This window comes from Pristis pectinata, chromosome 10, assembly GCF_009764475.1.
Source record: "Pristis pectinata isolate sPriPec2 chromosome 10, sPriPec2.1.pri, whole genome shotgun sequence".
Lineage (NCBI taxonomy): Eukaryota > Metazoa > Chordata > Chondrichthyes > Rhinopristiformes > Pristidae > Pristis > Pristis pectinata.
In genome coordinates, this window is record NC_067414.1 from 40932223 (window position 1) to 40956724 (window position 24502).

At 39.3% G+C, this 24502-nt stretch overlaps 2 protein-coding genes across 3 annotated transcripts in view; one reads left to right on the top strand and one right to left on the bottom strand.

Annotated features, from left to right (window-relative positions):
* Positions 1-1682: 1682 nt before the first annotated feature.
* ccdc25 (coiled-coil domain containing 25) lies at positions 1683-17992 on the bottom strand. Of its 2 annotated transcripts, XM_052025192.1 has the most exons (9): positions 17548-17990; positions 13492-13539; positions 12125-12164; positions 11872-11923; positions 10256-10331; positions 7915-8018; positions 7202-7404; positions 6270-6315; positions 1683-4696 (listed from the first exon to the last, which is right to left on the bottom strand). In XM_052025192.1, exons 1-9 carry the CDS (start codon positions 17570-17572, stop codon positions 4664-4666), a joined length of 627 nt encoding a protein of 208 aa, XP_051881152.1. In that variant the 5' UTR covers positions 17573-17990; the 3' UTR covers positions 1683-4663. The 2 variants fall into 2 exon arrangements, with proteins under 2 accessions (XP_051881152.1, XP_051881153.1); XM_052025193.1 differs by lacking the exon at positions 11872-11923 and having other exon boundaries at positions 17548-17992.
* A 549-nt stretch (positions 17993-18541) lies between these two features.
* esco2 (establishment of sister chromatid cohesion N-acetyltransferase 2) overlaps positions 18542-24502 on the top strand; it is a 32680-nt gene continuing 26719 nt past the window's right edge. Inside the window, 2 exon segments of the mRNA XM_052025325.1 lie at positions 18542-18987; positions 21248-21306. Of these exon segments, the coding sequence (XP_051881285.1) occupies positions 21254-21306 (53 nt within the window). The 5' untranslated portion in view covers positions 18542-18987; positions 21248-21253.

Here is a 24502-nt window from a genome sequence, read left to right on the forward strand (position 1 = left end):
AGATGTTGTAAATTTGAAATATAAACAGGAATTGCTGGAAATACTCCACAGGTCAGGCAGCACTTGTGGAACTACTAATGTTGTTCTTGTCTCCGCAGATGCCGCTGGCCTGCTGAGTATTTTCCAGCTCTTTTTCTGGTTTTAGTGTTGCTTTAATCATTCTTCTTAGCAACTTGTTCCAGCTATTGATCACACCATGTAAAGAAATACTTATTTGATACGTGAACTCCACTCATTATACCCTAAACCTTCTCTCAGTCAGTGCTTGAACGTGTGCTTCAGATTTCTTTTCTCTATTTCATTAATTATCTCACATAACTATACGAGGTCATCTGAGAAATTAATTTGCAAAGCTTGAGGATCCATATCCATATTCATAAACCTTTTCTCTGACCCTGCAGATCTCCTCTATACCACCTTTACAACAACCTTCTTTTGTAGATTAATGGCAGGCAATGTAAAACCATAGAGGAATTTAAACTAAGTATTACTTTAACATAATGTCTTTAATGTAGCAATCATCCCAGACATTTCACAGCAACATCATCAAAAAAAATGGATGAACCAAGGAAGTTAGTGTGAATGTTAATCAAATACTTCATCAAAGAGATAGGTTTTAAAGCAGGACTGAGGTGGTAAAGGGATTAGAGAAGGAATTCTATGCAGTTTGGTGGCATATTTAACTTCTAGCTGAGTTCTGACCAGACCATGCTATAACTAAAGCTGCTTATTTCCATTTTAGTAATGTTGCCCAAATGCCATGCTGGCTCATCTGCTGCTGAGGTCCTCTTCAATGTTTGTGGCCTCCTGACACAACCATTCTAACCCATTCCTGATTGGCCTTCTTTATTCTACATGCCATAAACTTATCACCCAAACCTAAACTGTCCAAATCCTGACTTCTATTTGCTTAGAGGTCCTGTGCACAATGACTGAATTAGGTTCCTGATTTGGTAATGCCTTGATTTAAAAAGTCTCATCCTAGTTTTCAAATCCATTCACAATCCCTCCCCTTCTCTGTAATCCCTAACCAGCCCTATTAACACTCACTTCTCCCATCTTCTGGATGCCTGCATTCCTCTAATTCTGGCCTCTTGTTCAGTCCCAAAATTGCTCCAGAAATATTAGTCAGGCTTTTGGCTTAATACACACACACCCACACACACAAACACACACCCACCCACCCCTTAAAACCCTCCTCTTTGATCAATTTTTTTGCTCACTTGACTCAATACACCTTTATTTGGCTCACTGTAGAAACATCTTGAATGTAAAATTGACAATGTTAAATGATGGACATCAATGGAAGCTGCTGTAAAGCCTACTTATTCCCTGCACTCCATTCCATGTTGCTTGCTGATGTCTTGGTCTATTTAGCACAGGTAAAATGTTATGATGAAACAAGACTTAGATTTTTAACATAATTATGGAAGGGCTGCATTAAAAAGAGATTTTGAATTACATGCTAATTGTGGAATAGCTACTAAACTGATTAGTTATCAGTGCTGTCTGTCTCGAGCAAAACATTTGCATCACTCTCCACAGAAGTCAATTGCACAGAAATTCTGTAACCAAGTCTTATTTAGCTAAATAGGTAACCAACCAGAGGCAAAATTCCTAGAGGAAACTATAAATGTCTCTTCCGTTATTACTCAATCCTTGCAATTTATATTCCTCACAGATTAATTGGTATTGGTTTATTATTGTCACTTGTACCGAGGTACAGTGAAAAACTTGTCTTGCATACTGTTCGTACAGATCAATTCATTACACAGTGCAGATACATTGAGTTAGTACAGAGTGCATTGAGGTAGTACAAGTAAAAAAAATAGAATACAGAGTAAAGTGTCAAGCTACAAGGAAGTACATTGCAGGTAGACAATAAGGTGCAAGGTCACAACAAGGTAAATTGTGAGGTCAAGAGTCCATCTCAACATATAAGGGAACCGTTCAATAGTCATATCACAGTGGTGTAGAAGCTGTCCTTGAGCCTGATGGTATGTGCCCTCAGGCTCTTGTCTTCTGCCTGATGGGAGAGGAGAGAGAATGACCCAAGTGGGTGGGGTCTTTGATTATAATTACATTCTGATGCACATTTGCTCATCAATCTGTTCTTAGATCCTTCAATTTGTCCACATATATAAACAGTATTACCTGAACAAAGTCAAATGGAGTATTATTGGTTCATTTTCATACTCTGCTTCAGGCCTACTACTTTGTAGTAGAGAGAAAAAACACTCTACTATGTAAATTGAAGGACAATAGGTTTTCACTTAGTACAATAACAAGTTAAATATTTAATTAACGAGCATTCTAACCACACCTTAAAATGATCCATTCTCTTTCATTTGGAGTGTTTTTCCATTTTTCAAAGAAAGACTGGAACTTTAGATAAATTAAACTAAATAGACCATCAACAGATCATAGGAGGGAAACTCAGAAGTATAACAGAATGCCTTCAATATCCACTTAAAAGAAAGATACCACACTGAATGCAAAACCAGGCATCCTCCTGGCTGCTACACTGGGGTGAAACAGGTGAGAGTGTAAAGGAATTTAAGTAGAGTTTGCTGTGAAGAAAATGTTAGTGGGATATTTTTGATCTCGAGAGTGATCCTGCAAGTGAGTGGTTTGGTAAAGATTGGGGGTCCAACTGCACATGATGGGATCTAACTAAATCTGTTGGATAGTAAAACCAGTGTGCCAGACATGTTACGAGTTGACTAATGAAGTCCCTTAAAGAACAGGCAACCAAGAGTAGAGATAAAGGTGTCAATGGGGTCAAAGTCATCAAAAGTGGAGGGCAACTGAGCAGATCAACAGCCATAGTAATATACAGACTAACAGAGGGCCAAAGACTAAACAGTTAAGAAAGCCCTGTTGTTAAGTATCTGAAGTTGGTTTGCAAGGTGTAGGAAATACGGATGGTGCTGGATGAAGGGACATGTTTGGATGTTATCAAGACCATGAAATGACAGCATTAAGAAATAGCAATAGAAAGCTTATAGGGAGGAAGATATTCAGTGTGGTAAAGATTGGAGCAGGGGCAAGGTAGATTGAGATGGAGGCTTAAAGGCAAATGTAGATTCTATGGCAAATAATTATAGATGGAAGAACACAACATCTAGGACAGCAACCACCTAAATAAACAAAATATTTGCTGTGCCTTATGTCTATTCTGGTTTTGAATAGTTTATACAATTTGAAACATTTTTCATGATTTTTTAAAAAATATAAAAGATGGATTGATGTACAAATATGCATCAACTTTGATTTTCTTTCGAGTAGACATGTAAACAACTTGTTCATCCATGGACAGCAAGTCATTATTAGATTTCCCCCAAAAAAAACAGATGATTTCAAACAAAGGGAAAATTATGGCTGTAAAGACATTGCAGCTGTCTGCTGAAAATATTCATAATGTACTTAACTATGAATTAATGTGACCTCTAGGCTTCTAATCTGCAACTATTACTGATAGTTAATTACTGATCACTGGATCGAAAGCTACTGCGTATGTCAAATCTGTGCCTGATGCTGCTGCTGCAAGTTTCTCATTGTACCTGTACCTCACCGTACTTGTGCACATGACAATAAACTCAACTGGAGACTTGTACTCAAAATCAAAAATGTCTTTTTTCCCCAAAAACTGGGGTATGGTTTCCCCATGATTTACTGAATCATAACACATCCATGAAAAATGGCTGGGATTTTGTCAACAATTAAGAATAGGTTGTAGAAGAAAGGCAACACCCAATTAATAATCAGAAAAGAACAAATACATTACAAAATATTTTTATTTTCAGAGTTCATTCTTGTTACCTTTAGCCCTGGGTTAGGTTCAACAGAACAAACGTTAAGATGTAACAAATGGTTATACCATAGAATGAAGATCAGGTGTAATCCCTTCTGACAAAAATCTTTAGAGAGGAAGAGACCATGCATCAATTGTATTGGTTCTAATGACAAGCAGTAGTCTAGAGAATTTTCATTCCTCAATAACAGAATAGCATACATTTAAGGAAAATACTTAAGACACCAGGTCAACCAGTATTGATTATTCAAAGACAGGCTAACATTTCAGCTGCAGGACTCATTCTTTTTTCAGTTTCTGATATTTATAATTTAAGCTATAATTTTACTCCACTTTTACATAAATGAGAGTGATTTCAATAAACTACATTCAGTTATATTGATTTGACTATTAAGAATAATCAAGTAGAAGAGTGGTGACCACCTCAAAATATTTCACACAGTTTTAACTTTGTGCTAGGTGCAGCACAACTTGTGCCTATAAACACTCTTGTGGACATTGCCCAAAAAAAAAATCAACATTTTCTCTTGGGTGAGATTTCATTATTTTAATTGTTTGTGTTTTAGGCATTTAAAAAACTCCAGCAAAAGTGTTTCCAGTGATAAGCCATTCTCCTAGATAAGCGTCCACACCAAGCACGTCAAAATTATGTTTTCACATATCAATTTCTTGAGTGGAAAAAACAGTGACAAGTTTAATTTTCCACTTAGTAATCACATTACAAGATAAATATCTTGAAACTCAAAAAAGGTACTGGTCCCTCAAGCAATTGTCAAAAGCAAAAGGGGTTTTATGGCAGGCCAAAAATCTTCCAATTTAAGATGTCTATGTTTTTGCTTCCAGCAGACTTCACATGAAATCATCAGAGTCATAACCACAATCCTACAGAAAGAGGAAAGTCAGACAAATTATTATTTTGTTTACCGAGAAGTCATTTCAAATTGAATTTTCTATTTTCAATGTCAGTTTTGCAGGTTCAAGTGGCAGAAATCGGAGGAAGAAATACTTGAAAAGTTGGCAAGGAAATATAACTCTGGCTCCTGGCATCAAAATCTGGACCACGTTGGTGGCAAGTGGATTTTGAGCTCATCCTTTGAATAATAGGATATATTGGCAGTTAAGATATACAGGGAAATGCTGAAATTTTCATACACCTGGAATTAATAACTGCAGCACCACTTCGGCATTAGTTGTAGGACAACTGTACACCTTATAATTCAGCAATGGGAAGGGCAAAGTTTTTATAACAAAAAGGGGTATCCTGGACAATTTTCATTCCTCAATGACTGCAATAAGCATTCGCATCTCACTAGATATAATTTTAAGCATCACCACCATTCTTTCCAAGTCATTCCATTCAAGACATTCTTGCACAAAATCTATATCATCTCTTCAAGATTGCTCTTGAGTAGCAGTCTTTCAGATGAGACTCCAAACTCAGTCTGGCCTTTAAATGGATGCAAAAGATCCCATGGGACTTTTTTTAAAAAAGCAAGGGAATTCACTGTAGCGTCCCCATCAACATTTATCCCTCAACTCATTTGCATTGCTGTTTGTAGGGCCTTACTCCATGTACAAATTGGCTGCCATGTATGCTCTATTACAAAAGGGGCTACTTTATCATCTGCGAAACATCAAGATTTTCTGAGGTCATGAAAAAGCACTGGACCAGATCATTCCAACCATCAGATCTCTGTGGAATTGTTGGCTGGCAGTAATGCATGGGTCAGCTCATTCCCAACTTCTTTCCTGTACGCGGCAATGCAGAAATCAGGAAGGAGTTTGATCTGCATATGATCTTCCATTCCACCACTGGGCTCAGCATCAGGTCTAGCGGATCAACACGAATGTACTGAACTGAGAGGTCTGATGTACTTTGCATCTGGCCCCTCTATTTTAAATATAGCAAAACTGCATTCATTTGTGTGGGTCACCTGAAAAAGAGCAGGAACTTTTGCACTTAACTTAGCTTTAAAGTTTTGAATTAATTTTTTGGAACTCAAAGGTGTTAAACAAATTTAATATTTTAAAATTACTTCAACCTTTCCAATAGTTTTTAAATATCTCTGGAGACAAAATTGTTTTAAAAAGGCGTTTTATTGCAGGGGCTTCTCAGGATCCATCGCCCAAAGCCTAGTAAACAACCTCATTTGGACCCGTGGGGCCATAAAAAAAACGAGAGTAGTGGCTGGATCGAACAAGGTACAGCCCATTATATAAATACAAATCCGTCTTTTTCTTTCTTAACCAGACCCAGCATTTAACCTTGGCAAATATAAATTTGGCACATTTAGTCCATTTTGTAGTTCCAACAAACATGACCTTTAACAAATGAATGAGTTGTATAGGAAAATAAAACACATTCATTTCGACTATATTAACAACAAGAGAACAAAATTAGTTCTGGGCCATAGTTTGGCACTATAGTCTTTAACATCCAATTACTTTTCCTTACCTGATTGCTACTCATGTTTTCAGATTTCATAAGACTAGAATAGCACCTAAGGAGTTAATACAGACAATTTAAACTTAATTAACTTTTCAGCTGCAAGTTAGTGCTAGAGCTCAAGCATCACAAAGTCTACTTATAATTCCCCAGTCAAACACCCTTGTTTTATAACTTCATCATAGTTTTCTATGTTCATTGAACCCAATAGCAATATTGTTTTATTTTCTACGTGATCTTATAATCAATTGTGATTATGGACAAATATCTTTATCACAGTTTATTTCCAGTTAGTTCAAACTATCCATTATTGCTCTACACTTCTTGAACACTTTGAAAATCTCCTCATCACAACCATTTGGATGGTCTACAATATACATCTAACTCTGGATTATTTTCTTGTGTTTCTTAACTTTATTTATGCAGATTCCAGTTTCAGCACAATTCTAGCTACAAGTGATTCTGTATACCATTAACCATTGTGCTTTTTGCTCTTTCCTGAAAAAGTTATAACCAAACTTGTTGAAAATGTAGCCACATTTCTGTTGATGTATCTACCATATTACAACTTCCTATATACATTTTCTATTTTATTCTGAATGATGGCTGCATTCACATACTCACCACATAATACTGATAAACTCTGAAAGTTTACGATTTAAAAAAATCCTGCATCTTTTTCTCTCTATAAAACTTCCCTTTTCTCCATCTTGTTTTCTATTCTTTATATTAGTTTAAATTTCCCTCCAATCTTACACTTCCTAGCAACAATACTGATCCTACTATTACCTAGAAGATGCAGCTAATATTATTCCACTAATTCAGCCAATACATTACGCCGATTCAATGCTAATTTGATGAATGCAAAGAATGAATCTCTCAAAGTACAGTTACGTACAGTAAAGACAATACAAGCTCTTGTCCACTAAGCCCACACAAACCTAAGGTCTTCCATTTCTTTTCGCCTTTTTATCTCCTCTTTTTCCTTTCGTTTCATTTCCTGAATTTGTGCTTTTCTCTCATTCTGCTCTTCGCGGTCTCTGGATTCCTTTTCAGCTGCCAAATCTGGGAAGCGTTCATTTTTGGTTTTCTCCAACCGGTTTAAAATTTCATTTATCTTTTTCTCCACTGCAATTACCTTTACCTAAAAGTAAACATGTAATTGCATAAATAATTTAAAAAAATTACTCCCTTGAATATAAATAGGAGCAAGCCATTCAGCTCTGCTCCATCATTCAATAAGCTTGCTGATTTTTTTTTACACCACTTTCCTGAACATACCCCATGACTCCTTAGTACCTAAAAACCTATCGATGTCTTAAATATACTCAGCCACTTAAATTAAACTTGATATTACTATTTCAACATTAACTATAATTCCATGACCATTCAATTTAGAAATTAAGTGCAATTCTAACTTGTATATTAAAAAAAATGTTCTTGTTAACATAAGTAAAATGGACACAAAATAAATAATTCAATAGAACAGTTTTGTTTGTTAGTTTCTAATTCCTAGTTTCAGAATTCCATATCAAAAGATGTAGACAACAAACTTTAAAACAGCAGTTATGTTCGGTTTACTATTTCTTTAAATGTTATGACTAATAAATCAATAGTCAAGCAGGGCTTTAGCATTAGTTCCTGTCATAATTACCTCTTTTTGCCTGTGAAATCCTATTTGTCCCACATCCATGTCACCAGTCTTCTTTAGATTAGACCACGGTGTATACACAACATTTATATTATTCATCTTGCATCCTAATAAAATAAAATGCAATGATTGATACATGCAAAAAAATGAGTAACAGTAATACATCATTTATACATTAGTAAGAAATCACCTTCGTGACTAAGCAATAAGCTTAACCAGTTCAGTGATTCAGAACAGCAAGTTCATCATCAACCAATAAAGGAGGAAATGATTGACCAAGAATAATTTAAAGACTGATCATCTTGGGATCATATCCTTGCTGTAACTTTTTCTCTCAGTACAAATGAATTGTAATATTACACTTACAATATTAATTCTCTGTGGAAATAGTTCTAATCCCATGTCTACCCAGTTAATTTATCTTGCCATGTCTTTTTCTTCAATGAGTAATTTAACCAATTGTCACTTAGATATGGTCTTTGTTATAATGAAGATTTATGAATGAAAAACTGCTAGACAGCTGCATGGTTGCTGTGAATTTGGACTTTTAAAAAATTGTTTTAGGTACTACATTATATCTCCTAGTAAAATTTTAAAGGATAGCGATGAGTAGGACAGAAGAAAGCACAATTCTGAAGTTTGCAGAAGACCGCATATTAAATAGCGAGAATGGTACCAGGAGTTTTTTTTTAAATGTATTTTTTGGAATGCAAGTGTTGCAGGCATAGTCAGCATTTATTTCCCATATCTAATTCCCCTTAAGGTAGTAGTGTGTCAGCCAACATGAAACTCTCCAGTCCTTCTCATGAAGGTACTCTCACAAAGCTGTCGGGAACAATGTTTCAGGAGTTAGGATGGTATGAGACTTAGAGGAGAATCTGTAGGTGATGGTCTTCCAATGAGCCTGCTGCATTTGTTCATGTTGGCAGTAGAAGTCACATTTTTGGAAGGTGCAGTTGGTTGAGTCAGCCAGACAGGTGAACCAGGCATACAATAGGCACCATGAAATAAATCATTTTCATTATGTTTTTAATGTTTCTATTAAAACATACTTTTAAGAAAAATGCAACAATTAATCTTACTGAACAATGACTATTGTGAAAACCCATCTGCTTCACCAATGTCCTTCAGGCAGAAAATTTGTTAGAACACAAGGACTACGAGCAGGACTAGGCCATATGGCCCTTTGAGCCTGCAATGCCATTGATCAAGATGATGGCTGATCCTCCACCTCAACACTATTTTCCAGCATGATCCCTCATTTCCCTTAATGCCCAGAAATCTGTCACTGTTTTGAATGAATTCTGGAAAAAGTTAGGTCAGGCAGCATCTATGGAAAGAAAAACAGTTGATGTTCTGGATCTGTGTCCTTTCATGAGAAGTGGGAAAGAGGAACACAAATTAATTTTCAATAGGAGAGAGGTGGGGAGGGAGATGTAGAACAAATGGTACACAAACCAAACTGGGTGACTGCTTTGGGGCACCTGCATTCAGTCTATAGGTGCAGACCCTGAGCTTTTCATTCTCATCCCATTCTCTGTCTGGCCTTCTGTACTGTTATAATGAAGCCCTGTGCAAGGTGGAAGAACAGCACACCTTCCATTTGGGTAATTTGTTGCCTTTGATATTGAATTCTACAACTTCAAGTAACTTGCTTTCTTTGTCTCTATTAAAACTGACCTGCTCTGCTGTAGTCATCCACTCTAATACTGTCTGTTTTTCTCTCTCCATTAGCATAGCCCAACATTCTCTCTCATTACCCTCATTAATGTATCCACTGGTTGAACTTGTCTACAGCTTATCCCCATGGAAACCCTGGTCTCACACTATCAGAGATATTCTCTCTGTCCTATCCATCCCTTCCCACCCTCTCCTAATTAAAACTCCCTTTTTCAGTTCTGACAAAAGGTCTTTGACCTGAAATGTTGATTTTGTTTCTCTTCCCAGAGATACTGCTTGACCTGCTGAGTGTTTCCAATATTTTCTGTTTTTAGTTCAGGTTTCCAGCATCTGATTTTTTTTTTAAGCCAACAAGCAACAGAGGGGCTGTAAGCCCAGGGGAACACCACCACTTCCATGTTCTTCTCCAAATCACTCATAAACCCAACATGGAAATATACTGCTGTTACTTCATTGTCACTGGGCCCAAATCCTGGAACTCCCTTCCTAACAGTACCTTCTCCAAAAAGACTACAGCTGTTCACAAAGTTAGCTCCTAACCACCTTCTCTAGGTGAATTAAGGATGACCAATAAATCAGACCCTGCTGGTGATGCCGATTCCAAGAGGTGATTGGATACAAGATCTTTTGCTTTGTAATGAAAGCAGCTCCATTTAATTATTACCTTGAATGCTATTGGCTTTAACTAGCTGAGCACAATCAATTAGTACTTCCTTTGGGATGGAATCAATTACTTGCCCCTAAGACACAAAAATAAAATATTTTAACATCTTGCTTCTCATTCCTCAAAAATCTTCAGTAAAGTTCCAATTCATGCTAAAGCAGAATATAAAAATAGAAGCATTGTTTACTGTAATATTACTAAATCATTGTTTGAATAAAATTATCTTCTAATGGGTTGAGCCATTAGATGAATGTTCAATGACAAATATATATTTACCTGAATGAACTACAAAGCAGTTGAAATAACTACTTTGAAGATTCTTTGATAATCCATAGATCCTTATACTACAGAAATGCTGAATTCATGTAATAGACATATTAAATTCTTATTGCCCCAATTCTACCCAGCTTGTTGAAGCAGAACTCCAGCTGGATAAGGTTCCATATGTTTTAACCATTCTTAGATAGCTAACCCAAAGGGCCCTTCTTCAAGTACAAGTTTTGAAAGCAAATGTCAAGAGATATTAAAATTAAGAACCACAGCAATGGAGTCTGATCTTTGCTCAAAAACAATACACATACTCTGACTGTTAAAAGCTAAGGGGGCAGTCATTTAAAGCTAAGCTGCATCAGAATTGCTTCGAACAGAGGTTGGCGAACCTCTGGAATTCTCTATCCCAAAAGGTTGTGGAGGCGAAGGTTGTGGGCTATTTAAAGAGGAGTTTTTGAGAGATCAGGAATTTGATGAAATTAGCACACAAAAGGAGTTGAAGCCTGGGACAGGTCAGCCACGATCACACTGAACAGCAGGTTGGGGGGGGCCAGCTGGCCTACTGCTGCTCCTATCTTTTTTATGCTTCTGCTCCTGTATTCTTGTGACCGTCCAGCTTCAGCAAATACAAATCAAAAGCAGGATCCCCCTTTTGAAGACCTGAGGCCCAGTGGTGCAACTAGGAGAGCGGCTGTCTAACAGCTCTAGCAACTTTGTTCAATCTTGAGCTCTGGTGCTGTCAGTGTTGAGTTTTGCACGTTCTCCTAGTGATTGCATGGGGTTCCTCTGGTTTCCATACCCCAAAAATGTGAGGGTTGCTAGGTTAATTGGCCACTGTAAACAGTCCCTAGCTTGTAGTGAGGTAGAATTTAGGGGCTAATTGATGGGAATGTGGGGGAAATAAAATAGGTTAGAGAAGGATTAGTGTAAAAAAAAAGAGGGTGCTTGATGGTTTGCACAGATTCGATGAGCAGAACAGTCTGTTTCTGTGCTGTATCTCTCTATGACTAAGATTAAAATCATTTCTAGCTCCCCACATTCCAAGATCAACCATGTAAATATAAACCAGAAATTAAGTCTTTCTGGTTTTCTATCTCTGTAATCCATCATTCACACAAGGTTAGTTCCTAAAAATATGAAAGAGAAAATACAATTCAGATCCAAAAGGTGAAATTCAAACATCACAGATGATACCAAACACAAATGACAGAAGTTTCAAGTAAACATTCAAAATTCTCAACTCAAAAATAAAACATCAGCACACACCTAATATATCCTATCAAAAGTTATCAAAACTTTTAAAACCTATTAAAAGTTACTGTAAAAGGATTCAGTTCTGACCATACCTTGTATAATCGAAGGTATACATGAGCTGAAGATAATTTATCTACATGAAACCTAAAAAGAAAATAAATTCAAGATATACAGCAATAATCTAAACAAGTAATACATTTGCAGATTCGAGTCACAAATATTAAGTGAAAACAAAGGATTTAATCAGCAGTAGCAAAATATTGTAATGGGAGGGATGTTTAAAATGTGTGAAATTTGGAAAGAAATAAGCAAAGTGACAGCAAAACCATATTCATTGTAGCATACCAAACATCTTCTGGCCATCCATATTTGATTAAGTCCTCATCTAAATTAAAAAACAATCGCACAGGTTTCAGAAATGAAATATTTAAAAACAGCTTATTTATTAGCCATCTACCTGATTCATTCTAATTTCTTAAATGCTATTTAAAAAATATCGATAAAATTTTTTTGAATTGGTAATCACTGCTGGATACATGGAACAGTACAGCATAGGAACAGGCTCTTTGGTCCACAATGTTTGCACTGAACACAATGGCGAATTAGACTAATCCTCTTCTGCCTGAGCATGATCCATAGCCCTCCATTCCCCGCACATTTATTTGTCTAACAGCCTCTTAAATGCCACTATCGTATCTGCTTTAACACTTCCCCTGGCAGTCTGTGCAATGCACCTACCACTGCTTGTGTAAAAAAAAAACTTGCCCCGTGCATCTCCTTTAAACTTTTCCCCTCTCACCTTAAATGCAGGTCCTCTAGTACCCTGGGAAAAAGATTATGTCCTCTAGCTCATCTACGCCTCTCAATCTTATAAGCTTCGATCAGGTCTCCCCTCAGCCTCCGATGCTCCTGAGAAAACAACCCAAGTTTGTCCAACCTCTCCTCGTACACTCACATGAACCTCTAAATTCTAAAATAATTCATCACACACCCTGTCACTAGACAATGGTGTTTAATCCTCATTTAATTTTAGGCAAAAGTCAACAAAAATTTAAAGCTTCTCAAAATGCAGCTGGAGGTTTTATATAAAATAAAAATCTGGCTCTATAAAGTGTCCTCAGTTCTCATGTATAAAATACTGCATCATTATTGTATCACATTTCAAAGATAGCACTAGACCAAATGTCAACAGAAAATAACCACCAGCACAATACTTAAATTAATCCACATGTCAGTACTTGACACGTCACTTAGACAATTTCTATTGACATAAGCAGCACAGTACCAGAAGAACAAGACTGTAATGATGTCAAACTAAACAAGAATGCAGGCAGACATAGATGGATTGTCCAAGAAGGGTAGCATGTATAAATATAGAAAATTTCAAATTCAGGATAGACAGTTGATACATGTGGTGTTTCTTCCAATATAACCAGTAAAGACATGGCATTATAACCAATGAAGTGCCTCTCCAAGGTACTTATTCAACTTGACCACAATACCCGAACTTCTGGTTTATTCTTAATCCTACAATGTCAAATATTCCAAAAACCAACCAGTCTCTCAGAAACAAAATATTTTCTTACATTCTAATATTCCCTTACTCTGCAATCTTATAAGGAATCTAGACTTAAAATTACATATTTTCTCTAGGATAGTGTAATAAAGCTAGTCTTCATTAGCCATTAAAAGAAAAGAAAGTAGTCACTTACTTTCATATTTATCTTTTCCCATATATATCGTATATGGTGAAGAACCCACTGCAACAAATTAGAAAAAATTAGTCAATTTACACAGTAATAAAAATGAATAGTTGAAAAGCACACATTTTGCAAAAGTGGAAAAAGCCACACTTATTAATTTCAAAAGATTAAACCATCTAACCCTGATTTTAATTATATGCATTTATATTTGTGGAGCACTATTTCAATTATGTGTTTTCCATTACCCCATGCACACTTGCCCACCAACCAACTTGATTTATAGATTAGTAATAGCAATGTGTAAAATGAGGCCCAGACATATTTTGGATAGACTTAAGTTCTTTTAATTCTATCTGAAGTAGTGCACTTGGCTTCTGGTTAGCTACAGCGTGTACATCAATGCAATCACAAATTCTGTGCTTACACTTTGCAGAAGTACGGAATATAATGGAGGTCAGATGGAGGCATATCTGATCGCTTGCTCTGCTGCTGGACTTACCACTGGGTCCATAGCTGGCACATTTAGGTTCATTCATTTGAATGGAATCTCTACTCTCATTAAAATATTAAAAGGTAGCTTTGTTAATATATTCATTAAAATGTTTTATGTTTTTCATTTGTCAGTTAAACACGTTTAAGTAATTTTACTATTTAATTTAATAATTTTTATTTTTCAGATACCTTTCACAACAGTGAAAAGGCCTTCTAACAGTTAGTGCTATCAGAAAGCTTTCAGGGAAGTCCATGAGTGAATCCTTAATTTTACCTCTTGTGGCATTAACAACATACACAGACATCTCTACTTCACAGTACAACCACAGCAGTGACCCAGACGGTGAATGGGAACCATGCAGCAGTAATGCGAGTGCATCTCAAGGTCTGGGATAGGGGTGACTGTAAGGCATGGGCCAGTCCAGCATGATGCAGTCCATTAATTCTTTCCCTCTCTACAGAGTCTGCTCGAGCTCCTGAGCATTCTAGCATTTATTTTTTTTAAATAAACCAGATATGTAGTATTTTTGCTTTTGTATTTAAGTTTATTTTTCCTGATATTTTTTAACCAATAAAAGATTTTGCACTTATGGCTGCAGGTAAAAATAACAATGGGCATACTTAAGTATGAATAGATAATTCTGCACTGGTTAATACAGTCACACACACATTTTATTCTGGAAGTACTTTGTTACGGACTCAGTGAAAGTCCCTTTAAGATAGAGAGTGTGTGTGTATGTGTGTGTGGGGCGTGCTTACGTCAATAGAAGATAAAGGACGTAATGACGTTGTTGAAGAAGTCAGAAGAAGGAGAGAGAGAGAGAAGGGAGAGAGACACCAGCCTGCTTGTTTTCTCTATCGATGGATGAGAAACAATAACTGTGTTTGCCACTGAAATCCATGTATGGAAGTTGGAAGTAATCCGGTGAGTTCACTTTGTTGCTGACCTGTAGAAGGAAACAGGTATTTGTGTGTGGATGACCACGGTTCGGATGCTTTTCGGGGTGAGGAAGTCACTACCGAGTAAACACTGAAGTGTCGTTTGGGTTCCATCGTGGAACATTTGGATTTCGTATGTACTCTCTCTATGTTTTTCTACATCTACATCTTATCTTCAGACAACGGTGGTCTCACCTTATGGCTTGCGGAACTGAACTTTAAGAACCATTCCGGAACTGGGAGTTTTGGACTTTGTCACACACACACACACACGAAGAGTTTAGTTTTGGGGTTAACGTTCGAGGTTTAACATTGTTGAATTCTAACATACTAACATTTTTACTTTTATTTTACGTATTATCATAAGTAGTGATTAATAAAATAGTTTTTAACACTGAATCATGCTCAGTGTGTTTTTTTTGTTGCTGGTTCGTGACAACTTAAATGAAAACATTATTCAAATATAATTAAAAGCCTTAATCCATTTTACCAGAATAAATAATGCCTTTTCAACAGCATAATTAGTCAGTTGATTCCTAGCTAGCACTTAATACGGCAAAAAAAACAACAGCTGTTTATAATGTGCTTACAACAAAAAAAATCCTGGCTTCTGCTTTGCCGGTTAAAAGCTAATGGAGAGTTTGACTGTGCAATTCTAACTTTGGACGCAGACCACTCATACCAAACCTGATTCCACTGGAACTAGGAAAACGCCAAGTATATCTTTGCATATAAATAGTTAGTGTTAAATCCAAGCAGCTCAAAAAATGTCACTGCACCAAAATCAATGTGACAGGTTTGAGAATTAACTGCACACAATTTTTCTTATTTTTTTTAAAATAAACTGCATAATGTTAGAAATACTTCCCTGCCAAGTAATGAGACTTCAGTTTCAATCCCTGGAAGAGGACTATCTTCTTGCAAGCCCCAAAAAACTGGAATTGACTACAAATTCAATGGAACATGATAAAAAAAAGCAATCCCACGGCTCATTATCACTATTTTCCCTTAAAATTACTTTAAATATTCCTCAGTACTCTTTAATTGCATATTTATGATAGATTCAGTCCCTCATCCTTGATCTGACATTCAGTAGGACCAAATTACTTTCTTGGTAGCAAACGCCAAAGATTCACTACCATCTGGGTGAAGACTTTTTAAAAAAAACTTCAATCATGAACAGCTGGCCCCTTATTTTGAGACTGTAACCCAAGGGTCTAGACAACTCAGCCAGGAGAGACATCAACTTTGGCATTTACCCTGCTGTGTCCCTTAAGAATTTTGTATGTTTCAATGCAATCACCCCTGCCCCCCACCTTTTTCTCAACTCAACAGCAGGGGCCGAGTCTGTTTGATTTATCCTCATATAACAAACTCACCTTTCCAACAATCAATTAGTGAACCTTCACGACACTGCCTTCATCACAAGTACATCCTTTCTTAGGTATTGAGGCCACAGAGCTACAGACAATATTCCAGATAGAGTACCAACAAGATTCTCTATAACAGGTATGTGACGACTCCATTCTTGTTCTCAAATCCTCTTGAAATAAAGGTCAACAAACTGTTTGCCTTTTAATTGCTTACTGTACTTACTTTCAGTGAGTTGTGTACAAGGACACCAATACCTTTCAACCTTTAAACACATACTCAGCCCTTTCTATTTTTCAGATTCAAGAGACTGCAAATACCGGAATCTGGAGGAAAAAAACAAATTGCTGGAAGAACTTGGCAGGTCGAGCAGCATTTGTGGAGGTAAAGGAATCTACTGACATTTTTGGGTCAAGATCCTGCATCAGGATGACAGTAGAGAGGGATGGTAGCTGGTAATACAAGGGGGGGGGGGGATGGGGGGGAAAAGAAGGGTGAGACAGGGGTCAGTAGGTGATAGGATTCACTTCCCCTGGTCTGCTCATCTCTTCCTACCTACCCCATTCCCAATCCACCTATCCTCTACAAGTCTTGTCTCACCCCCTCACCCTCTCCTCTTTATGCCAGCTACCTTCACTCGACCTCTGAGTCTTGATGCAGAGTTTTGAAACAGAAACGTTAGCAAAATTCCTTTCCGTCTACAGATGCTGCTCGACCCAGAGTTCCTCCAGCAGTTTTGTTCTTTACTCCCTATTTTTCATTCAGGTTTCAGCGTTAACGTTATTGTCCCACTTTGATAAGCAGGCAAGGAAAGTTGGCTTCAGAAGGACGACCCAGAGACTTCTGGGGGCCTATAAAGCCTGGCAGCCTTCAAGTGAAGTAGCAGTGGCAGCCTTCAAGTGAAGTAGCAGTGGCAGCCAAGGGTATAACCCATTAGTTTCCACGGCCTAGGTTACAAGACTTATTGATTAATCAGAAACAAATATTTGAACTATTTAAATACTTGCAAAGATTAAAAATGTACCAAATCTTACCAGTTTACTTCGAATCTCTTGACTTCCTACATACACAAATAAAAAAGACAATAAAACGACCTTGCGTACACGCAAGGAGATGAAGAAAGATTCAATTCCAGTTACTTTAATTACAACCGGCACTAGGCCGTGTTCAGTGCCGAGCTCCTACTTGCCATTGGGGACAATCAACAAACCTTTTCTGAACCGTTTCCGACAACAGTAAAAGTCCAAGCCATCAAGTACTCACCATTACTGGTGAAATAGTAAACCATTTCCACACCAACAAAGACAAGCCTCCGTTACAGGCACCGAGTGACCAGGAAGGCGAAGGTGAACCACGTGATCACCGCAAGACAGGCTGGGACTTGTAGGAAAGTTACCCGCACGACCCAAGCGAAACAAAGCTGCTGTCGTCAATCAGATATTGTGCAGTTATTAATCTGCATTAACTGCGCATTGCTTACTGTCGTATTTACAATCGTGTGAGAGTGCTTAAAATTCTCATTACGTAACCTCTCGTTTTCTCTTATGCAATCCCGCCAGTTCAATTTTCTCAATGGTTTTCACTTCCTTGCCAATACAAATTAAAACATTTCCCGCTGCAATTAAGAGATAATTTTGCTCCGACACATGATAGTTCTTTTCTCATTTGGTTTACAGTGCTTTCGTGTTATACAGATTCTGCAGTTTTCCCTCCAACATTAGATCTCGTAGGAGAAACACAGCAGCTCGTCGGGGGCGGGACCCGAGTCTCTGACTGGCACATCGCTGGACCAATTGGTGAGGGAGAGACGCCGGGTGAGTCCAATCAGGGAGGCCCGGAGGCAGGTCGACACGGAAGGCGCGCAGCTTGAACGCGCGAATTCCGAGCTCAGGGGATGGTGACAGTTTGAAGCCGAGAGTGCGTGAACGAGGCCCGGGAGAGAGGCGCCGAGGGGCAGCAGGAACCCGGGAGGGAGGGAGAGAGGCGCCGAGGGGCAGCAGGAACCCGGGAGGGAGGGAGGGAGGGAGGGAGAGAGGCGCCGAGGGGCAGCAGGAACCCGGGAGGGAGGGAGAGAGGCGCCGAGGGGCAGCAGGAACCCGGGAGGGAGGGAGAGAGGCGCCGAGGGGCAGCAGGAACCCGGGAGGGAGGGAGAGAGGCGCCGAGGGGCAGCAGGAACCCGGGGAGGGAGGGAGAGAGGCGCCGAGGGGCAGCAGGGAACCCGGGAGGGAGGGAGAGAGGCGCCGAGGGGCAGCAGGAACCCGGGAGGGAGGGAGAGAGGCGCCGAGGGGCAGCAGGAACCCGGGAGGCGCCGAGGGGCAGCAGGAACCCGGGAGGGAGGGAGAGAGGCGCCGAGGGGCAGCAGGAACCCGGGAGGGAGGGAGGGAGGCGCCGAGGGGCACCCTGAGCCCCGGGAGGGAGAGAAGGGCAGCCGGAGCCCCAGGAGAGAGGGGCAGCGGAGTGCATCAGGAGCCCGGGGGGGAGAGAGAGAGGTGCCGAAGGGCAGCCGGAGCCCCGGGAGAGAGGGGCAGCGGAGTGCATCAGGAGCCCGGGGGGGAGAGAGAGAGAGAGGCGCCGAAGGGCATCAGGAGCCCCGGAGAGAGGGAGGGGCGCCGAAGGGCAGCCGGAGAGCGAGGCACAGAGGACAGCAGGAACCCAGCGGCCTGCCCAACGAGAAAAGCTGAGCTGGTGCAGAGAGGCGCTGAGGTGAGGTTGAGGTGAAAAGGCTGCCGTGTTTTCTGCGCTGCTGGGCCGCGTCAATGATTGGATGAAGTGTTGGGCGGGAGATGTCCGGGCGGTGACCCGGAGCCCGCCCACCTGTAGTCACAGCTTCCAGTGGGTGCTGCAACGTCTTGACGTGTTCACAGGAGCAGCTATCGTGCCGGTGCCTGACAGTTCGTATCCATTGCTGGATCTTCTGGCGTCCTTAAGCATACTACTGGTGAAAAATCTGAAATTAAATATAAACGGTTGGGAAAACTTCGACTAAACAGCATCGGTTAGGATGCTGATGGTTCTGGACCTGAAACCTTAAATCTGTTTCTCTTTCCATAGATGCTGCCTAAGTGTTTACAGTATTTTCTGTTTTTAATTGTTTTTCAACATAGTAATATATCACGGAAACGGGCCCTTTGGCCCATCTGGTCCATGCCGACCAAGACGCCCAAACAAGCTAGTCCCGTTCGTCAGCGCTCAGCCCATATCGCTCTAAACCTTTCCTATCCATATACCTGTCTTTCAAAAATTGTTATTGTACCTGTCTCAACCACTTCCTCTGGCAGCTGGTTTCACATAAATACCACCCTTTGCGTATGTGAGAAAAATGTCACCCCCTCAAGTTTCCCCTCTCACCTTAAACCAAATGCCCTCTAGTTCTTGATTCCGCAGCCCTGGGAAAAACACTGAAGTCCTACCCTGTCCAACCTCTCCCTATAAAATGCATATTTTTTTATTCATTAGCATATTTAGGAGACTTTAGGAGTTATTGAACTGGTGGGTGACCTTGTCAAGGAGTTTACCTTGATCCTTTTGGTTAACCTCTGTATTGAATATAAAACTTGCAGTTTGTTCCTGCTCTCATCCTGACTTCATACCTCATGTTAGATTTTCTCCCACTTTCATATAAACATTCTGAATTTATTAACTAGATTGCTTTGTAAGCATTTGAATCACTTTGGCATTCCCGGCATTCCCAGCCTCAAAGGGATTCTCATTTTTCTATCCACCCTGCTCTCTCCTCCCCCTCCCCCCCGCCAAAACTAACTTGTCGTCTCTCACTTCCAGTTCTGATGAAGGGTCTTCGATAAGAAACACCAACTCTTTCTCTTTCGGCAGATGTTGCCTGACTGGCTGAGTATTTGCAGCATTTTCTGATTGTATTTCTGAACTTATCTCGTCTATGAAACTGAAATCTACTCTGATGTCATTTCAATGTTTTCCCTTCCCAAGCTCCAATGACAGTTGATGTTGCAATTGATCTCCTTGTCGATTGACCCCATCACTTTCAAAATCTACATTCGTCAATTTAAAAATAAATATCCTTTGCTCAGTTCTTCACATGGAAACTTTTGTTCTTTTGCCCTCACTTTCATCTGATTCTTCCAATTCTTTAGTCACCTCTTGAAAACTTCAGGATTTGTCAGACTTAGTTTACTCATAAATCCAGTCTGGTTTGATCAACTGAAACAATGGTGTTCAGCCAATTTACACTTAATTCTGGACTCTAATAATTATCTGATTATGGATACTTCCTAGGTTTCCTCTCTCTTTGACAAAAAACGGTTAAGTGCACATATGTTCAAAAAGAAGTGAATTGAAGTGTTTGAAAAGTTATAGTTAGAGCATGATGCATTTTCTCTGATGCCTCCTATAGAATCCTGTGACTGAATCTATCCAGTCCTAGAGATCTGTCATTCTTTGTCATCATTATTTCCTCTACCATAATTTTGTTGTTCTGAGTCCCATAATGATTTAGTATTAATCTTCTCAGCATGTACCCTGCCGCAAACACTGATGCAAAACAATGATTCAACCCCCACACTTTCTCTTTGGTTACTGTCACCTTAATTGCTTTCAAGGGGGTCGCATTGATCCTGGCCCACTTTTTCCTATGTAATTGTGAATTATTTATGTGTTGATTTTGATATCCTTTGCAATTGTTTTTCATACCTTTTTGTATTTACTTTCTGGTTTGTCACCTTTGTATCTTGCTGAGTAATTATGCACAATTTTTGACTTTCTTGTATTCCTTTCTGTTAACAAGTATATCTATCAGAAAATAAAAGTAGCCACAAAGTTAACATGAGCAGCTTAGAATATCTATAAGTATAGATGGTACCCAGTGGCATTGAATGAGTTAGTGTACGTATGATAGTTGTCCCCACTGCTTCTTGTCCTCTGATTGCTTTTGATTATGTAAGGTAAGCCGTAATACAATGTTTGTTTTTAATTTTTTTCGAATTTCAAGAGAAAAATGTCTGAACTCACTCCAAGAAAGAGGAAACCTAGTTCTTCTAAACATAATTGGTAAGACCTGCCTTTTTATTTCTTTTACATTGAATATACTGCACAGAAAGAAGGCTAGCCAGCATTTATTCTCCATTCCAGCCTCTTGCTTCCTTTCCTTCATTTATCACCATTATCCAATATTTTGGACAGTGTAAGTGAGGTAATGTTCTAGAGTATGTAGATATCAAGAGAGAAGATGTGTTGGACAGATACGTCCCACGGGGCCTGACGAATATTCCCCAGGCTGCTTCGGGAGGCGAGGAAGGAGATTGCTGAATCATTGGCTAGGATCTTTGAGTCTTGTTAGTCCGTGGGGATGGTACTGGAGGATTGGAGGGTGGTGAATGTTGTCCCCTTTATTTAAAAAAGGTAGTAGGGATAGTCCAGGGAATTACAGACCAGTGAGCCTTACGTCTGTGGTGGGTAAGCTGTTAGGATTCTAAGAGATAGGATCTATGATCATTTAGAGAATCATGGACTGATTAGGGATAGCCAGCATGGATTTGTGAAGGGAAGATCTTGCCTCACCAGCTTGATAGGGTTCTTTGAGGAGGTGACCAGGAAGATTGATGAGGGTAGTGCAGTAGATGTGGTCTACATGGATTTTAGTAAGGCGTTTGACATGGTTCCACATGGTAGGCTTCTTCAGAAGGTCAGAGGCCAAGGGATCCAGGGAGGCTTGGCCATGTGGATTCAGAATTGGCTTACCTGTAGAAAGCAGAGGGTTGTGGTGGAGGGAGTGCATTCGGATTGGAGGGTTGTGACTAGTGGTGTCCCACAGGGATCGGTTTCTGGGACCCTCTACTTTTTGTGATATTTATTAACGACTTAGATGAGGGGGGTGGAAGGCTGGGTTAGCAAGCTTGCAGATGACACAAAGATCGGTGGTGTTGTGGATAGTGTGGAGGGCTGTCGAAGATTGCAAAGGGATATTGACAGGATGCAGAGCTGGCTGACAAGTGGCAGATGGAGTTCAATCTGGAGAAGTGTGAGGTGGTACACTTTGGAAGGACAAACTCCAAGGCAGAATACAAGGTAAATGGCAGGATTGTGGGCAGTGTAGAGCAGCAGAGGGATCTGGGGTTCATATCCACAGATCACTGAAAGTTGCCACGCAGGTGGATAGGGTAGTTAAGAAAGCTTATGGATGTTAGCTTTCATAAGTCGTGGGATCGGGTTTAAGAGCCGCGAAGTAATGATGCAGCTTTATAAAACTCTGGTTAGACCACACTTGGAGTACTGTGTCCAGTTTCTGGTCACCTCATTATAGGAAGGATGTGGAGGCAGTTGGAAAGGGTGCAGAGAGAGATCTACCAGGATGCTGCCTGGATTAGAGAGTATGGATTATGAGGATAGACTAAAGGAGCTAGGGCTTTACTCATTGGAGAGAAAGGGAGGATGATGGGGAGACATGCATAGAGGTATACAAAATATTAAGAGGAATAGATAGAGTGGACAGCCTGCGCCTCTTTCCAGGGCACCAATGCTCAATACAAGAGGGCATGGCTTTAAGCTAATGGGTGGAAGTTTCAAGGTGATGTCAGAGGGAGGTTTTTTCACCAAGAGTGGTTGGTGCATGGAATGCGCTGCCTGGGGTGGTGGTGGAGGCTGACACATTGGTCATGTTCAAGAGATTGTTAGATAAGTATATGGAGGAATTTAAGATAGAGGGATATGTGGGAGGAAGGTGGTAGGCAAGTCTTAGGAGTGTTTGAAGGTCAGCATAACATGGTGGGCCGAAGGGCCTGTATTGTGCTGTATTGTTCCATGGTTCTATTTCCATTAATGTATTTATATTATTTTTCTTAACTAATTAATGTGATAATGAACTCTCCATTTGTTATGTTATAGGTTCAATGTTGTCACTGCCCTTTCGTTGGTCTTTGAGTTTTCAGATGGTCACTAATATATTAAACAATGTACTCTATTTAAAAAAAGAAGGCTCGTGTTGTACCTTTCAATAGAAAAGAGATGTAGTCTTTATTTTCCCTTGTAGAAATAACTTGCAGTACTGAGGTCATTCTTATAAATCTCTTTGGCATTTTCTCCAGTGCTTCTCTATCTTTTTTTATAATTTGATAACTGCAATACACCAAGTTTAGCTTAAATGTGGTTCAGTATAAGTTAATATTGCTTTTGTGTGAACAAGTCTTCTGATTCTCTAATGAAGAGAGAAACAAGAATAATCATACCACAGAGAATTTGTGACTGGGAGTCCCCTTTGTGAGTAACCCATCACAATGAGAAATTCGTCAATGAAGTTACAATTTGAAGTTCCTGAAATTGAAAATAGGGAAACTACATTGTTTCTGGCATATCTGTTTCAGACTAAATGGAATTAGTGCACACATATTACCTTTTACCAAAGTCTCCTTTATTGATCCAGCTCATTCCCAAAAAAAGTTAAATCTTTCAGCACCTTTGAATTTTAAATTAGAACAAAATAGTGTTTCAACTGTTATTATTAACTTTGTGTGAATTGTTTCCAATACACTCTGCTACCCTGGTGAAATTATTCATCCATGAGAAAAAATTGAAAGATGTGCTGAATAGTCAGATTTATTAGAAAAGGGTAGTTTCATCTATCCTATTCAAGGAAGGTGCACCACCATCTTTACTTTCTTTGGAGGTTAAGGAGATTTGCCTTGTTACCGAACACTCTAACAAACTTCTACAGATGTACAGTTGAATTATCCTGACTGGTTACATCATGGTCTGGTACGGAAAATTTAAATGCGCAGGAACATAAGCTGCAGAGAGTAGTGGACTCAGCCCAATACATCATGGGCCCATCCCTCCACACTATCGGTAGTATCTATAGGAGCAAAAAGGCAACATCTGTCAAAGTCAAGTTTATTGTCTGTTATGTACCAGCAACAATAGAAACACACCGAGTCATGTACAAGTGTTTAAAAACTATTTTATTAATAACTACTTGTAATGATAAGAAAAGTAAAAATGTTAGATATCAAACATAATCCCCAAAACTAAACTCAGTGTGTGGCAAATTCCCAAACTCCAAGTCTAGGAATAGTTCTCAAAGTTCAGTTTCAGTAAGTCATAAGGTGAAACATGAGCAAAGGCTTTTGCAAAACCACCGTTGACTGAAGACAAAATGTAGAGAGAATTTATGAAATCCACATGTTCACAATGGAACCCACACGACACACCTCAATCTCCAATGATATCCATGCTTTGTTCCAAAGTATCTGCC

Excerpts from the sequence above, each read along its gene's own strand:
- ccdc25 (XM_052025192.1), bottom strand. The coding sequence starts at position 17,572 with ATGGTTTACTATTTCACCAGTAATG. Across the intron at positions 11,924-12,124 it reads GGATGGCCAGAAGATGTTTG|GTTTCATGTAGATAAATTAT; the intron begins GTATGCTACAAT and ends TTTTCTTTTTAG. Across the intron at positions 8,019-10,255 it reads TAAAGCCAATAGCATTCAAG|GATGCAAGATGAATAATATA; the intron begins GTAATAATTAAA and ends TTATTTTATTAG.